Raw genomic sequence first — 18,618 nt, 5'->3', positions numbered from 1 at the left:
CACTCACACACACCCAGTCCTCCAGAAAGGGAGCGACACACACACACACACCCAGTCCTCCAGAAAGGGAGCGACACACACACACACACCCAGTCCTCCAGAAAGGGAGCGACACACACACACACACCCAGTCCTCCAGAAAGGGAGCGACACACACACACACACACACCCAGTCCTCCAGAAAGGGAGCGACACACACACACACACCCAGTCCTCCAGAAAGGGAGCGACACACACACACACACCCAGTCCTCCAGAAAGGGAGCGACACACACACACACACCCAGTCCTCCAGAAAGGGAGCGACACACACACACACACCCAGTCCTCCAGAAAGGGAGCGACACACACACACACCCAGTCCTCCAGAAAGGGAGCGACACACACACACACACCCAGTCCTCCAGAAAGGGAGCGACACACACACACACACCCAGTCCTCCAGAAAGGGAGCGACACACACACACACACCCAGTCCTCCAGAAAGGGAGCGACACACACACAGCGCACCCTGACCGAATCACCCTGACCGGGTCAGATTTCTTTTCCCAGTAGTCAGTCAGTCTCCCCTCCCCAGGCCAGTGTTATCTCAGGAGATATACTACCTGCTAATCTGTCCTCTTCCCCAGGCACAGAGTGACCTGAGAGAGAGGGCGCTCCAATAAACAACATATTCCAACAGGGCTGACAACCCCCAACACAACACTGCATTCCTGCCAGTTTGTATACAAACTGTTTATATGGTTCCTACAGTAATATCGCTCTGCACAGACAACAGTTTACACACTGTTCCCCATTGTGTCCCATAACACAGGTGCACTAATCTAGCTCTCCAGACAACCAGCACAGTTGGTGTACAAACAGTTTGCACATGATGTTCCAGAACGTTAACCCATTCCAAAGTAATCACGGATCTGTTCATTGTTAATCTTACCAAGTAGAAAAACTAGGTGCCCATTTTAATTTAGGTAGTGTGTGTGAAGCTACTAGCTTTTTAGCACCACCTTGTTCTTAGATAAAGGTTAACAGGACAGGATGAAGTTACCCCCAGACACTGATCTAAGACCAGTTTAGCAAGTTTCCACCCCAATGGTTAAAGTTGGGATTTGGGCAGGGAAAGCTGATCCTAGATTTGTACCTAAGGGCAACATCAATGGTTAACAGATGGGTTACTGTTGGTGTTTTGCATATCTGATCTAGTAAACCCTATGTAAATGGTCATCTGTTGGACACCGGACACACGATGCATGTAAAACACGTATTACAGCGCCCGTTTTGTTGTTGTTCTTGGCCAAACATTTGCTATTTGGAGGAACTACTCGCTCACTTTGCATGTTTTTATTTGCTGCAGATTTGAGTGTCAAATTCACATTTCCATTTGGTTTGAGTGTGCCCCTTTTTCCACACAGAGGGCATTTGTCTGCAGTCACATTGGCTCAAACCTCTGGGTAGTACCTCATTATTTACATATTAGATGTCTCGTAGATATGGCTTTGGTTTCCATCTAGGTGGAGCGTAGCAAACTGGCTAAATGGACACTACATAGTCTGTAAAGAATACAGCAATTAGACTGATTTTAAGACCAGACTTTTATTTTGCCCTATACGTCAGTATGTGTAGGCCTATCCCTCTATTTAATGAGTATTTTAATATTTTTTAAATGTATTTTTCTACTCAACACCTGAAAACAAATGAATACACGCCACTGTGTGATTCTTACATAAGAACCTCAGCCATTGCAGGTACCTCAGCCCCCTTGAAGGACTCTCATACTGCTGACCAACGATGTGTTCTCACACTTCATTTCACTTTGGACATTGTGTTATCGTAGCCTTACCACTCAAACTGTACTGCATTGCGTGCACCTGTGGTTAGCTCCTAGCATTAGCAAGCATGGAGCTATAGCTAGCATTAGCAAGCATGGAGCTATAGCTAGCATTAGCAAGCATGGAGCTATAGCTAGCATTAGCAAGCATGGAGCTAAAGCTAACATTAGCAAGCATGGAGCTATAGCTAGCATTAGCAAGCATGGAGCTATAGCTAGCATTAGTACTGAGCTAGATCTAGGGAAGTCCTCAATTGCGTACTCTTTGCGTCCTCTCTCCTCATCTCCTTAAAAACCATTGGATGAGAAAGCCAGAGGTCCTACCCCTCTGACCTCCTCAATGGGTTTTGAGAAGAAGAGACGACTTGAGTGTGCAATTGAGATCTTCCCTAGCCACAGCTACCTCCTCTTACCACCCTTTTTCTTTGACTCCTACAGCAACAGCAACATGCTGTCTACCCAGCCTTCATGGTCAGTGTTTGGGAGAGGGATGGATGGAGGGAATGAGAAGAGATGTGGTTGACGTTTGTTTGAATTGCTGCCACTGTTAGCATGTCAAGTGGTTTTGTAACGACAGATAACCACTGTGTGGTAGGAAGTCGGGAACTAAAGCATGCATTGGGTGTCTCGATACTGAAAGTTGGCTTCCTTCCCTTTGTTTGCTTTCCTTGATCCAAAAAAAGGCTAGTGCAGGAAAGGAAGCACTTCAAAGTATTGGAACCCAGCCTCGTTTGTTTCTATGCTCTTTAGTCAGGTAGTCTGCCAGCCAGTCTGCCAGTCAGTTATTCTTTCATAGTGTTGATGTTGGTTCCAGCTGACTCTAACAGTCTGTCTGTGGGAGCTGTGATTTGCCCCGTTAGCTTTAATAGTCTCTTCCCTGCTCATCCCCTCCTGACAAAACCCGGCTAAGATTTGGAGTCATTTACACAGATGAAAACAGATAAGTGTGAAAGGAAGTCGGTCACCTCTTTATCCAGGAATATTGAATCGGAGGCAGTTTATTTCCCCATCCCTCACTCCTCTCCTTGTCCGCCTCGGTGGCCCCTTAATGAGACTTCTTGATGATGCTTCTCTGCATGCTTCCCTCATTAGGCACCCTCAACAGGGACTTCTCTGCTCTATCCTTACCTCCCTCCCTAACACACATAGGCCTCTGCTCCACACACCACCAGCACAATATTGATTAACAATCCTGCCTGTCTAAGTGGGTTCCATCCATTCTATACCGCCAGCCCCTCAGCTCCAGATAATGAGCCTACTGGATAATAGGCCTATTGTTGAGACCAGACTTGATCAACCTTTACTGTTAAAAGGCTTACAAGCTCTGTATGTGTTTCCCCCTCCTCTCCTAATGAGTAGTATGGGTCAGGGGTATAATACTCCCAGCTATCAGGAAGGTCAATAGATTGGTTTGGGACTGACAGTTGATGGATGTGCTAAGTGTTATTTAACCTCGTTTTAAAGCACTCGCTTCCCCTTTTCAGCTGAGTGGCTATTTAACTCCCGCCTGTTAGTCTGGATCCCTGAGTCAATCTCGTCTCCCTCTCTCGCTCTCCCTCTCTCGCTCTCCCTCTCTCGCTCTCCCTCTTCCTCTGTCTGTCTCTCACTGTCTCTCTCTCAGCCTCTCTTTCTCTCACGCTCTTTCTCTCCCTCTCTCTCTGACGTTGACAGGCTCTTGGGAGGGCTAAGTGTCTGTGTCCCGCCCTCTCTGCCTGTTAACAGGCTTTGCCAGAGGGCCAGGAGGTGGGCGGCTGGCTTTGCTTGTTGGGTGTTGAAGGGTTTGCAGTTTTGATTTTCACCTGCGGTCATGTCGTGTGTGAAATGAACCCTATGTGCAACCCTCTGGGAATACATCCCCAGCCATGTTCTTGTCTGTAGTGTCTGCTAAAACAGTCCACATAGAATAGAGATCTTCCAGTAGGAAGCCTGCTTTGAAGGACGGTTAACTAGCAGTTGTTGTGTTACCGGCTGCTTCTCACTAATTGCTGCAGGCAGCTGGTGTTTGGGCGCAGTTCATCCAGTATTTATCAAGTATATTCTGTTCATAAAATGAGGTGGACTTTCTTTAGTGCGACGTGTGTGTGTGTGTGTGTGAAGGATATGGGGTGTGTGTGTGAAGGATGTGTGTGTGAAGGATTCCCACGTTGTGCGTGTGTGTGTGAAGGATACGGTCTGTGTGTGTGTGTGAAGGATACGGTGTGTGTGAAGGTAGTGTGTGTGTGTGTACGGTGTGTGTGAAGAATACGGGGGGTGGGTGTGTGTGAAGGAAACGGGGGGTGGGTGTGTGAAGGATATGGGGGGTGGGTGTGTGAAGGATATGGGGGGTTTGTGTGAAGGATACGAGGTGTGTGTGTGTCCCAGAACCTCATAATAGTCTGAGAATGGTATTTGTGAGGAAGATGGCCTTATTGCTAAGGATGGTTCTTACCTACTGGTCTCTAACAAACAGGACTTTGCAATTTAATTCAACTCCCCAATCCTTCCTCCTTCCCATGGTTTAGGACTGTTATTGGGGAGGGAAGGGAGACTAACAACTTTATGTACTAGGACAGTGGTTCTCAAACCTCTCCTCAGGGACCCCCAGCCGGTCCAAACCTCTCCTCAGGGACCCCCAGCCGGTCCAAACCTCTCCTCAGGGACCCCCAGCCGGTCCAAACCTCTCCTCAGGGACCCCCAGCCGGTCCAAACCTCTCCTCGGGGACCCCCAGCCGGTCCAAACCTCTCCTCGGGGACCCCCAGCCGGTTAATATATTTGATCTATTCCAGAACTAGCACACCTGATTCATCTTGTCAACTAATCATCAAGCCCTTGACTAGGTAAATCAGGTGAACTAGTTCTATGCTAAAACACAATAGTAAAACGTCTCGGGGTTCCTGGAGAAGAGATTTGAGAACCACAGTACCAGGGCTTGTTATCCAGTGGAGTGTCATGTTTAGACCGCTGCAGATAGAAATGTGCCATTGACATCAGCTCTAGCCAGTACATATTTCTGAGAGTTTGTGTAACGTTGTGCCCACCTGAACTAAGCCCCCTCCATGTGTTGTATATCCAGTCCCCCGGTCTCTTCCCAGCCGACCCACTTGTCCTATGTCTTGTTCCCCAACAGCAACAGCAGCTCCAGGCTCAACACCTGTCCCACGCTGCCCACGGTGGGCCACCCATCCAAATGCCCCCGCACCCCTCGGGCCTGCAGCCCCCCGGCATACCCCCCATCCCGGGCGTGGCAGGCTCCGGTCTGCTGGCGCTGGGCGCCCTGGGCAGCCAGGCCCACCTGCCCTCCGTCAAGGACGAGAAGAACAACCACGACCTGGAGCACAGAGGTGAGGCGCTTGAGGGTGTGGATAGTCAGGTGGTTCTGCTCAATGTGCAGTGTCACTTTGCATTGCGGCCATTTTGGATCCATACAATAGGCATTGTGGTTTCTGTACAGCACTTCGAGATATTAGCTGATGTACGAAGGGCTATATAAAATAAACTTGATTTGATATTGTGGCTATTTTGTCCCTGCTCAGTGGACATTTGTGGCTCTAAATTACAGCCATTTTGGTTCTGTGCTGATTTTGTTTGGGTATGAGTTGGGTGGCCTGATGTCCATGTACTCTCAGGCCACAGTGGCTGTAAACACTCATTAAATTAACTTGTCTGAATGTCAAACCAAAGTATTTAAAAATGTATTTTTCTCGTGAATGCAGACCCGTTAAGTCACAATACATGTTGCCATTCGTACTAACGTTCTTTTCACTTTCTCCCTCTTGGCCTGTCATCCTTTCACTCCCCCCTGGCGATCCCTCTGGTAAAAGAACGAGAGTCGAGCACGGTAAGTTGTCCTTTATTCTTCTGAGGTCCCGCCCATCTCTACCGCCCCCTCTCTCACCCTCTCTCACCCACCTTGCCCTCCCTTGACATTGACTTTGAGCCAGTCTGTTTGGTGACTAAGGCACTTTGCATAGACTTTAAACACCACGCCTTGTTAGAAATGTAAAATTCCTGATCCCTGCAGTAGAACACACACGTTTTGTCTGGTATAAGCTATTCTGCAATCAAATAATGAATGGGGGGAGCCGAGTCTGCCTCATAGAGCTGGTGCTGCTTCCCCCTCTACACTATCTAATCCAGGTGGAAAATGACTCCAGTCACCAGGCGAGGATTAGCCCGCTCTATAATTTCATCACAATTAAAAGAGACTTTGACTCTCGTCTCTCCTAAGAGGATTTCCTGTCGCCCATCTATCCACCCCTCCTCCCTCCTCTCTGCCTTTGACTCCTTCCATCTTTCTCTTTGTTTTCTAATGCGCTCCTTTTCCTTTTGTCTGTTTGTTGTAATCATTCTCTCTCCTTTCTTTCTGTTCATACTCAATCGTTTGGTCTGTCTCTTTCTCTCTGTCTCTTTCTCTCTCTGCCTACTTCCAGTAAATATTTCTGAACACAGATAGTGAATAGTTTCCTCCTGCCTCCCTCCTTCCCCCGGGCTTCTTCTCTTGTTAAAGCCTCTGTTTATTAGACTGGATTAAATCTCTCTGATAGCCAGGGATAGCGACGCGGTGGCGGCTGCGACAGCGCAGGGATTGGGTTCCCAATGACTGGGCAGCGTGAATGGGTGCAGTCATGTCTGAAGGGAACGAAACTGGGCCCCTGTGATTAGCAGTGCTAATGCTAACTTCACTCCCCTCCCTCATCTCCCTCCATCGCTTCCTCCCTTCCTGTCCTGTTGTCTCAGGTCACCTGATAGGGGTGAGGTTATCCAGTCTGTTTATCATGCCTTAAAAGGCCACTGTGTATTAGACACACACACATTTGTTTTACTATCCTTGTTGGGACCAAACAATGTATTCCCATTCAAAATTATATTTACCCTAAATCTAATTCTAACCTTAAACTGAACCCTAACCTTAAACCTAACCCTTAAGCCTAAAATAGCCTTTTCCCTTGTGGGGGCTGGTGAAATGTCCCCACTTGTCAGAATTGTCCTTGTTTTTACTATCCTTGTAAAGGTGTCCGCATGCTTCCCAGACGGAACAGTTTGGAAGAGTTTATGCATATAGTATGACAAAATGTTGGGGCTTTTCGGGCACATTTTATTCTCGAGGCCAGTTGGGAGCCGACGTCTTCGCCCGTGATTGGTCAACTGTAGGGATTCTTCAATAGTCTTTGTTGTTGTTCAATGAGAGACGACTCGTTTGCATGCACATTTCTTCATTGAGAAATATTGCACCAAACATATTTCATGTAAAATTGCGTGACTAAGATCTCCTTGGCAGAAACGTCAAAATGTAATTACTTTTTTAATTCTGACTTTTGAGGAAGTGTATACTGGCTACGGCGTCTCAAATTGGACAAACTACTATTGCTGCTTTTTCCCCCTCATTTTTTCAAGCGAATGTCTTTAAGGGAGTATGCGAACACACTCGTTTGGTTCGCCTAGTGGACTTCAGCTATCCCCCAGCCGAACTGAAGCATGCTGACACAGGACTTCTGATACCCACAAGGATAGTAAAACCAAAAACACACAGGAGGTAGCTAGCTAGTTACCCACCTCCCCTCCCCTCTTTCAACCCCTCAGGCCAGTCCACCTCTATTTGTCTCTCTCCTTTTATCCTCTCCAAAAGAGAAGCTGCGCATTTTGGAGCCACAATGGCAACATTCATGTACATATTTAGAGCCGGGATGGGGGAAAAGGGAGGGGTAGAATGGAGGGTTTGACTTAGAGTCACGAAGAGTCAGATTCCTTTGTGCAGCAGCCAGGACGAGGGCATGTTGCCTAGAAAGCCCTTCTGAAGGGGGCACCCCAACGCTGCCCAACCACATCCTCCTCTCTCTCGTTCTGTCTGTCAACCACAAGGCCCCGTCTCTTTTTTTCTCTCGCTCCTTTTATTTCTTTACTCTCTCGCTGTCGTTCGTTTCTTCTTTCTCAGTGGACATGGGTGAGGGGTTAAAATGGGCAGCTCTTGTCCTCTCTTTAGTCTCTCTCTCTCTCTGTCTCTGTGGGTAATGAAAGGCTGGATGAGTGTGTGGGCTTGGCATGGAGGGCCCAGTGTACCCAGTGCATCCTGGCAGTGCCAGCCTAACCCTTCCCCCCCAGCCTGCCCAGCATGGCCACAAGTGGGGAGCTCAACTCAGTGCCTCACTACTGGCCTCATTGGATGCCAGCTGCCTCACTACTGGCCTCTCATTGGATGCCAGCTGCCTCACTACTGGCCTCTCATTGGATGCCAGCTGCCTCACTACTGGCCTCTCATTGGATGCCAGCTGCCTCACTACTATGCCAGCTGCCTCACTACTGGCCTCTCATTGGATATCCAGCTGCATCACTACTGGCCTCTCATTGGATGCCAGCTGCATCACTACTGGCCTCTCATTGGATGCCAGCTGCATCACTACTGGCCTCTCATTGGATGCCAGCTGCATCACTACTGGCCTCTCATTGGATGCCAGCTGCATCACTACTGGCCTCTCATTGGATGCCAGCTGCATCACTACTGGCCTCTCATTGGATGCCAGCTGCATCACTACTGGCCTCTCATTGGATGCCAGCTGCATCACTACTGGCCTCTCATTGGATGCCAGCTGCCTCACTACTGGCCTCTCATTGGATGCCAGCTGCATCACTACTGGCCTCTCATTGGATGCCAGCTGCATCACTACTGGCCTCTCATTGGATGCCAGCTGCCTTTTCCTCTTTCTTTCACTCCCTCTTTTTCGACAACTTTCCTGCTCTACTTTTTCTCGCCGTTTCCGTTTGCTCTTTGTCAACGTTCCTTCTGTGCTCTCACTCACTCACTCATTGAGTCTCTCCTGTCATTCAGTCCCTGTGGTTTAGGCAGTTTCCTGTCCCTCCCTCGCTACTTGTTTATGTACTGTATAACCACTGAGTGGTCCTGGCAAGGTGTCGACCTGTGTGAGGTCAGAACTCACCACTCCAGCCCTCTCTCCAGCAGTCATCCGTTCAAACCAGCAGCTCTGGAGAAAGAACCACTGTTCACCTGGTGTTTTCCTTTCTGATGGTGTGTGTGTGTGTTCAGGTGTGTGTGTGTTTTGGAGAGATAGCAGGAGGGAGACAGGAAAACAAGTTGTGCATTGTTTGCGTTGTGTGTCAGCAGCCTCAGTCAATGGAAGGCCTGGTAGAAGATGAGTCTGTGCAGTTTGTCTCCTGGGCTCACTCAGTCATGCTCACTCCCTGTCCCTCACTAATGCATCATGGTGCTTGTTGAGCTGATATCCTCTACTCTGAGGGGAGGTGTAGCTCTGTCAAGGGGTGTGTGTTTGAAGGACTTTGGTAAAGCCCCATCGGTGGCCTGGCAGCTCTCCCCTCTAAGATGGCTGTCTCTACAGCACAAAGACACACTTGAAGACCTAAACTAACAGAGCACTTTTCCCCTAGACGTTTTGTTACATGGGAAGACTCCTGTGTCTGACATGGTTCCTCGTCTGTCTGCGTGTTGTTCCAGAATAACTCGGTGTCTCCGTCAGACAGCCTGCGTGCAGCCAGCGACAAGCACCGCAGCTCCTCTGATTATAGCATGGACTCCAAGAAACGCAAGGTGGAGGAGAAGGACACTATGAGCAGATACGTGAGTGGGAGCGCGCGCACACACACATAATACACTCAGCACCTTTAAACAGGAGAAGTGCTGCTCACACACACACACACACACACACACACACACACACACACACACACACACACACACACACACACACACACACACACACACACATAATACACTCAGCACATTTAAACAGGAGAAGTACTGCTCACACACACACACACACACACACACACACACACACACACACACACACACACACACACACACACACACACACACACACAAATAATACACTCAGCACCTTTAAACAGGAGAAGTACTGCTCACACACACACACACACACACACACACACACACAAATAATACACTCAGCACCTTTAAACAGGAGAAGTACTGCTCACACACACACACACACACACACACAAATAATACACTCAGCACATTTAAAAAGGAGAAGTACTGCTCACACACTCCGATATAAGTGTGGTCACTGTCTAACACTGTCTCTCAACAGGATAGCGATGGAGACAAAAGTGACGACCTGGTCGTGGATGTGTCCAATGAGGTAAGAGCAGCTGGTCGCTTGCATGTGTGTGTTTGAGTGGACACACGTATGGGTGTGTTGGTATGTTAGTGTGGTTGAGTTGCAGAGCCACATTCCACCTGGTCTCTCTGGTAGCTAGTGACTGAACACTGGTGTCTTTGTTGAGGAACCAGAGCTGACAGAGACCTTAACAGCTGTCACACCCTCACTAAGGTCACCGGGGAAACCTCCCCTAAAATAAAGAAGGAAATGGAACCGTGTGGTTGTGTATAACATCCACTTATGTGTATGTGTACCAAATAAAACCTTTATTTGTACAGAGACATGCTTATACAAAGAAATGCTTTTCAAAGAAACCTAGAGGGGATGGAACCCCCAGAGTGACGGAGACAGAGGAGAAACAAAGTCTATCTGTGTACATGTGGCCTGGGTTTGTTTGACCTTCATCTACATGTTCCAGTGTGTTTTCACTCATTCTCTCTTCCTCTCCCTCATCATTTTTCTCTTGTTCTCTCTCTAGGACCCAGCCACTCCCAGGGCCAGCCCCGCCCATTCTCCTCCAGAAAACGGTCTGGACAAATCACGGGCCCTAAAGAAGGACGCCCCCAACAGCCCCGCCTCCGTGGCCTCCTCCGGCAGCACGCCCTCCTCCAAAGCCAAGGACCACGCCCACGTGAGTGTGTGTGTGTGTGAGAAACGGGAAAGGAGGGGCTAGGGGAAAACAATAGACAAGGGGTGAGTGTGAGGGGCTCATACATGGGAGGAAGTGTAGCTATTAAACTGCTGAATGAGGGTTGGAGAGGAGGCACACAGTGCTCTGCTCCTTTCAATATCCTTTATGGCAGGCAGAATAAATGTTCATTGCTTTCCCAGCCCCGGATCGTAAATAAACCGGGGCAATGACAGGGAGATTGCTCTGTCCCACCCTCCATCTCTCTCTCTCTCCCATCCCTCCTTCTCTTACCAGGCCCCATGTCAATGTGCTTAATTACTGGTCTAGTCAGGGAGCAAACTACAGAGCTCTCCCTCCCTCACCAGCCCTATCTCCTTGGCTGTGATAATGTGCTTAACTAGTCAGGACTGATGTTTAGGTCTGGGGGTGTGGTGGAGGGGTGCAGATTAAAGGGAAATGAGGGCTAAAGAAGGACTACCATCTTGGATGTTAGGGCTCTGACAGGCCGTCTCTAATAGAGGTTTATGTGGCCCCACAGGGTTCTAACTGGCACTAGTAGACTGGATTATGTTCAACTCACCACTCAAATTGTCACTGGATTTTGGGGGAAAGCGGTTCAGTTATTTTGGGATTTGGTCTTTTATTTGTCCCTCTCTCTCCCTGTCTCTTGGTAGCTGCTTGTTAATTATTATTATTTTGGGGGGGTTGCCAGTTAATTTCAGTTTGTTTAGGGGGGTTGCAAGTTTGTTTGGGGGGGTTGCCAGTTGATTTCAGTTTGTTTCATTTTGTTTGGGGGGGTTGCCAGTTGATTTCATTTTGTTTGGGGGGGTTGCCAGTTGATTTCAGTTTGTTTGGGGGGGTTGCCAGTTGATTTAATTTTGTTTGGGGGGGGTTGCCAGTTGATTTAATTTTGTTTGGGGGGGGTTGCCAGTTGATTTAATTGTGTTTGGGGGGGTTGCCAGTTGATTTAATTTTGTTTGGGGGGGTTGCCAGTTGATTTAATTTTGTTTGGGGGGGTTGCCAGTTGATTTCATTTTGTTTGGGGGGTTGCCAGTTGATTTCAGTTTGTTTGGGGGGGGGTTGCCAGTGATCTAGGTGGGTGGGGTGCCAGTGATCTAGGTGGGTGGGGTGCCAGTGATCTAGGTGGGTGGGTTGGGGTTCTATTGTTTTGTAATTGGCATCATTTAGAATTACAATGGAACACGCTGGAATTAAGCAACATTAATCACATCAAGTCTCTCTCTGTCAGAATGATAAGTCATCCACGCCGGGCCTGAAGTCTAACACCCCCACACCTCGTAATGATGCCCCCACACCAGGCACCAGCACCACCCCTGGTCTACGGCCCATCATGGGCAAGCCCTCGGGCATGGAGGCACTGGGTGAGTCCTCCACACATACACACTCATACCCACATGTATACAAACACACTCGCCCGCTAACCACGAATAGATTAACACGAAAATAACTTCCTTGTAGTTCTGCCCATTTGCCTATGACAGAATCAGTTGTTCTTACCGTCTCTCTCTCCTCCCTCTCTCTAGCAGCTCCAGCCCTGCGTACCCCTTTGTCCATAGCTGGCTCCTACGCCACGCCCTTCGCCATGATGGGCCACCACGAGATGAACGGCTCCCTGACCAGCCCCGGGGTCTACGCCGGACTCCACATCTCCCCCCAGATGAGCGTGGCCGCTGCTGCGTACGGACGCTCGCCCATGGTACGCTCCCCTAAAACTCCACCTCATGAAGCCACATACTCACCTTCAGCCCCTCTTCCCTATACACAGGCTACAGTTACCAATACAACACAGTCACACAGGCTACAGTTACCAATACAACACAGTCACACAGGCTACAGTTACTAATACAACACAGTCACACAGGCTACAGTTACCAATACAACACAGTCACACAGGCTACAGTTACTAATACAACACAGTCACACAGGCTACAGTTACTAATACAACACAGTCACACAGGCTACAGTTACCAATACAACACAGTCACACAGGCTACAGTTACCAATACAACACAGTCACACAGGCTACAGTTACCAATACAACACAGTCACACAGGCTACAGTTACCAATACAACACAGTCACACAGGCTACAGTTACTAATACAACACAGTCACACAGGCTACAGTTACCAATACAACACAGTCACACAGGCTACAGTTACCAATACAACACAGTCACACAGGCTACAGTTACTAATACAACACAGTCACACAGGCTACAGTTACCAATACAACACAGTCACACAGGCTACAGTTACCAATACAACACAGTCACACAGGCTACAGTTACTAATACAACACAGTCACACAGGCTACAGTTACTAATACAACACAGTCACACAGGCTACAGTTACCAATACAACACAGTCACACAGGCTACAGTTACCAATACAACACAGTCACACAGACTACAGTTACCAATACAACACAGTCACACAGACTACAGTTACCAATACAACACAGTCACACAGGCTACAGTTACCAATACAACACAGTCACACAGGCTACAGTTACCAATACAACAGTCACACAGGCTACAGTTACTAATACAACACAGTCACACAGGCTACAGTTACCAATACAACACAGTCACACAGGCTACAGTTACCAATACAACACAGTCACACAGGATACAGTTACCAATACAACACAGTCACACAGAATACAGTTACCAATACAACACAGTCACACAGGCTACAGTTACTAATACAACACAGTCACACAGGCTACAGTTACCAATACAACACAGTCACACAGGCTACAGTTACCAATACAACACAGTCACACAGGCTACAGTTACTAATACAACACAGTCACACATGCTACAGTTACCAATACAACACAGTCACACAGGCTACAGTTACCAATACAACACAGTCACACAGGCTACAGTTACCAATACAACACAGTCACACAGGCTACAGTTACCAATACAACAGTCACACAGGCTACAGTTACTAATACAACACAGTCACACAGGCTACAGTTACCAATACAACAGTCACACAGGCTACAGTTACTAATACAACACAGTCACACAGGCTACAGTTACCAATACAACAGTCACACAGGCTACAGTTACCAATACAACACAGTCACACAGGCTACAGTTACCAATACAACAGTCACACAGGCTACAGTTACCAATACAACACAGTCACACAGACTACAGTTACCAATACAAAACAGTCACACAGACTACAGTTACTAATACAACACAGTCACACAGACTACAGTTACTAATACAACACAGTCACACAGGCTACAGTTACCAATACAACACAGTCACACAGGCTACAGTTACCAATACAACACAGTCACACAGGCTACAGTTACCAATACAACACAGTCACACAGGCTACAGTTACCAATACAACACAGTCACACAGGCTACAGTTACTAATACAACACAGTCACACAGGCTACAGTTACCAATACAACACAGTCACACAGGCTACAGTTACCAATACAACACAGTCACACAGACTACAGTTACCAATACAACACAGTCACACAGACTACAGTTACCAATACAACACAGTCACACAGGCTACAGTTACCAATACAACACAGTCACACAGGCTACAGTTACCAATACAACAGTCACACAGGCTACAGTTACTAATACAACACAGTCACACAGGCTACAGTTACCAATACAACACAGTCACACAGGCTACAGTTACCAATACAACACAGTCACACAGGCTACAGTTACCAATACAACACAGTCACACAGAATACAGTTACCAATACAACACAGTCACACAGGCTACAGTTACTAATACAACACAGTCACACAGGCTACAGTTACCAATACAACACAGTCACACAGGCTACAGTTACCAATACAACACAGTCACACAGGCTACAGTTACTAATACAACACAGTCACACAGGCTACAGTTACCAATACAACACAGTCACACAGGCTACAGTTACCAATACAACACAGTCACACAGGCTACAGTTACCAATACAACACAGTCACACAGACTACAGTTACCAATACAACACAGTCACACAGACTACAGTTACTAATACAACACAGTCACACAGACTACAGTTACTAATACAACACAGTCACACAGGCTACAGTTACTAATACAACACAGTCACACAGGCTACAGTTACCAATACAACACAGTCACACAGGATACAGTTACCAATACAACACAGTCACACAGACTACAGTTACTAATACAACACAGTCACACAGGCTACAGTTACTAATACAACACAGTCACACAGGCTACAGTTACCAATACAACACAGTCACACAGGATACAGTTACCAATACAACACAGTCACACAGACTACAGTTACCAATACAACACAGTCACACAGACTACAGTTACTAATACAACACAGGAAGAGGAAAGAAAATGTGTTCACTCAAACACACACACATGTAAACGTACATCAGACTCACTTCTCACTATATATTACATGTCTCAGCAGCGCTACCGTTGAGTTAGCCAACACGGCTGTCGGCTAAAAGACTTATGGTAATATGACTAGCAGCCAATTTACAATGAATTTCCTATTTCAATAATTCACTTTTTCAATATTTCTTTAGAAATGCATAAAAAATAATTTCTCTACTCTCTGTGTAAAGTGTTAGCTAACTCCAATGTTTCTATTGCCTAACTCCACTTCTTTGATGTCTGGTGCTACAAGGGAGGGGAAAAATAACAGCTCAGTCAAAACACTTCTCGGTGTGTGGAAATCTCCCAGGCTCTCATTAGCATTAGCAAGTGGGATTTTACACCGTTACCACAAACCTGGGCAAAGGCTCTGCCTTTAAAGGAATGTAGAATCCACAGTATGACATGATAGTAAGAATAGCCCTTATGTCCCCCACACTCATAACTGGTTCAGTACGGACCGCGGGGCTCTATTAGTACTACTGAACTAGGTCAGGCTTCCACCCCTGGTGTCGTATAATTAAGCAAGAAGACCCAAGAGGGTGTGTTATGTGGCCAATATACCACGGCTAAGGGCTGTTGAACGATGCAACGTGGAGTGCCTGGATACTGTCCTTAGCCGTGGTATATTGGCCATAAACCACAAACTCCCGAGGTGCCTTATTGCTATTAGAAACTGGTTACCAATATAGTTGGAGCGGTAAAAATAAATGCTTTGTCATACCCGTGGTATACGGTCTGATATACCACGGCTGTCAGCCAGTCAGTGTTCAGGGCTCGAACCACCCAGTTTATAAACGCACACAAGACCTGGAAAAATATCTAGAATTGCAGGAAATGAGCTTTAAAACAGCAACAAAAATCTCTGCCCAGTGCAAAATGTATAGAATTGCGAAAAATGTAACTTAAAACTGCAAAACTATCTCTCTGCCAACAAGATGCAAAACTATCTCTCTGCCAACAAGATGCAAAACTATCTCTCTGCCAACAAGATGCAAAACTATCTCTCTGCCAACAAGATGCAAAACTATCTCTCTGCCAACAAGATGGGTGTGACCAGTTCTGGGTAGCATTGGGTTGCGAGGTGGGGGTTTGCCACATAGGACATTTGTGTGATCGGACCTTCTCAAATAGTACTTGAGTACCCCTGCCTTATTTGACGCTACAGAAGCAGTGATGCTAAGTTTCCTGTTTGAACATTTAGCTTAGCCTAGTTGGCTGCATGGATAGGTTTTCCACTGTTTGTTAGGCTATCGTGTTAACATGCTAACTGTCTGTCTGTGCTGTTTTCCCAGGCGGGGTTTGACCCTCACTCCCACATGAGACCAGGCCTGCAAGCCAGCCTCACGTCCATCTCTGGAGGAAAGCCGTAAGTCTCCAAACCCTTTGTTTCAACTGTTTATCACTAGAGCCTGAACATCACAGGTCAAGTCCAACATTTTGGTTCCAGGTTTCATTTTGGCTTAAAACAACAACTGCCCTTTCTCCCCACGGTAGTGCCTACTCCTTTCATGTGAGCGCGGACGGCCAGATGCAGCCGGTGCCCTTTCCCCCGGACGCTCTCATAGGCCCGGGCATCCCACGCCACGCCCGCCAGATCAACACGCTGAGCCACGGCGAGGTGGTGTGCGCCGTCACCATCAGCAACCCCACGCGCCACGTCTACACCGGCGGCAAGGGCTGCGTCAAGATCTGGGACATCAGCCAGCCGGGCAGCAAGAGCCCCGTGTCCCAACTGGACTGCCTGGTAAGGAGACATTTCTGTGTTAGAAAGACTGGTATTGTATATCCAGAGGAACGTTTGGACACACCTACTCATTCAAGGGTTTTTCTTTTTTGGTTACTACATGATTCCATATGTGTTATTTCATAGTGTTGATGTCTTCACTGTTATTCTACAATGTAGAAAATAGTACAAATAAAGAAAAACCCTGCAATGAGAAGGTGTGTCCAGACTTTTGACTGGTACTGTATGTTTCAACTGGATGAGCGTCACTGTGGATAAAGCCATCTGTTGAATGCTCATATCGTTGTTATAATGGCGTAAGGCATAACAACAGACAACGTGGGACGAAGGCTGTAACTTAGGTTGGCTGGGCTGTATGCTAGCTAACAGGATAAGCTGAACAAGCCATGTATCTGAGATGATACTGTGACGGTTATCATTTGACATGGACTGAGATATCAAGCCTACTGATGGGCACCAGAGGATGCTCTTCATAGGGCTGATGTATGACCAGGGATTTTCTCTAAGTGCTTGAATTAGACCAGTTTCCTGTTCTGCTAATCATTCAAAATGTAACGAGTACTTTTGGGTGTCAGGGAAAATGTATGGAGTAGAAAGTACGTTATTTTCATTAGAAATGTAGTGGAGTAAAAGTTGTCAAAAGTAGTAAAGTACAGATACCCCCAAAAACAACTTAAGTAGTACTTCAAAGTATTTTTTACTTAAGTACTTTACACTGCTGCCTTCAGCCCTCTGAACCCCACATCCACCCTCTGAACCCCACATCCACCCTCTGAACCCCACATCCACCCTCTGAACCAGCCCTCTGAACCCCACATCCACCCTCTGAACCAGCCCTCTGAACCCCACATCCACCCTCTGAACCCCACATCCACCCTCTGAACCCCACATCCACCCTCTGAACCAGCCCTCTGAACCCCACATCCACCCTCTGAACCCCACATCCACCCTCTGAACCAGCCCTCTGAACCCCACATCCACCCTCTGAACCCCACATCCACCCTCTGAACCCCACATCCACCCTCTGAACCAGCCCTCTGAACCCCACATCCACCCTCTCCCTCCATCTGCTCTTGTGAATGTAATAATTCAAGGCACAGCGTCTTGTTCGTCGGCCCTGTGTGTGACGTTTTGGAAAAAGACCAAAAGTAATGATCTTCTGATCGTCCGGCCCCGGTTCATCATTACCCACCACATTAGTCATTCTCCCATCCTCCCCATTCATCAGTTTGATACTGTCTCCTGGCCACTTTGGAGAGGGGGAAAGAGCAGAGGGAAGAGGGAGAGTGCTGGCTGTGTGACCAGGTCTTATATAGTCATCAGCAAGCTGTTTAATTCATCTGAGAGCCCCGGCCCTCTATTGATCTGTCATTCACATCCCCCGCCTCATGGACAGAGTCCAGCTAACACTCTTCTGCCCTTGTTAAAGCTGACAATGAGTCTCGCTCCACCACAGCCGAGGGAAGCCACACTCAAACACACTCTGATGCTTTTATCGTCATACCTGCTTCAACAGGCACTCACACATCTGAGCTGTCTTTGTTGCAGGTGCATTTTAACAGTTGAATAAGATGAGAAAAAAGAAGAAACCTGCACACTGCTCTCGCTGGGGCCACGTCTCTCGCTGGGGCCACGGCTCTCGCTGGGGCCACGGCTCTCGCTGGGGCCACGGCTCTCGCTGGGGCCACTGCTCTCGCTAGGGCCACGGCTCTCGCTGGGGCCACTGCTCTCGCTAGGGCCACGGCTCTCGCTGGGGCCACGGCTCTCGCTGGGGCCACGAGACGGCTCTCGCTAGGGCCACGGCTCTTTATTAAGCTTTATGTATCGACCTCAAGG

General features: G+C 47.7%; 1 protein-coding gene across 7 annotated transcripts in view; it reads left to right on the top strand.

Annotated features, from left to right (window-relative positions):
• Positions 1 to 18,618, top strand: part of LOC120043449 (transducin-like enhancer protein 3-B) — a 47,797-nt gene that overhangs the window by 21,575 nt on the left and 7,604 nt on the right. For 4 of the 7 annotated variants that reach the window (XM_038988040.1, XM_038988039.1, XM_038988037.1 and 1 more), the window contains 9 exons: positions 4,933 to 5,146; positions 5,627 to 5,643; positions 9,271 to 9,393; positions 9,887 to 9,937; positions 10,437 to 10,589; positions 11,839 to 11,971; positions 12,134 to 12,306; positions 16,331 to 16,404; positions 16,533 to 16,782. In XM_038988040.1, the coding sequence (XP_038843968.1) occupies positions 4,933 to 5,146; positions 5,627 to 5,643; positions 9,271 to 9,393; positions 9,887 to 9,937; positions 10,437 to 10,589; positions 11,839 to 11,971; positions 12,134 to 12,306; positions 16,331 to 16,404; positions 16,533 to 16,782 (1,188 nt within the window). The remainder of the gene's footprint in view (positions 1 to 4,932; positions 5,147 to 5,626; positions 5,644 to 9,270; positions 9,394 to 9,886; positions 9,938 to 10,436; positions 10,590 to 11,838; positions 11,972 to 12,133; positions 12,307 to 16,330; positions 16,405 to 16,532; positions 16,783 to 18,618) is intronic. The other 3 variants (XM_038988041.1, XM_038988038.1, XM_038988036.1) reach the window with 1 other exon arrangement.

This window comes from Salvelinus namaycush, unplaced genomic scaffold (genome assembly GCF_016432855.1).
Source record: "Salvelinus namaycush isolate Seneca unplaced genomic scaffold, SaNama_1.0 Scaffold922, whole genome shotgun sequence".
Taxonomy (NCBI): Eukaryota; Metazoa; Chordata; class Actinopteri; order Salmoniformes; family Salmonidae; genus Salvelinus; species Salvelinus namaycush.
This window is presented reverse-complemented; position numbering and strand designations above follow the sequence as displayed.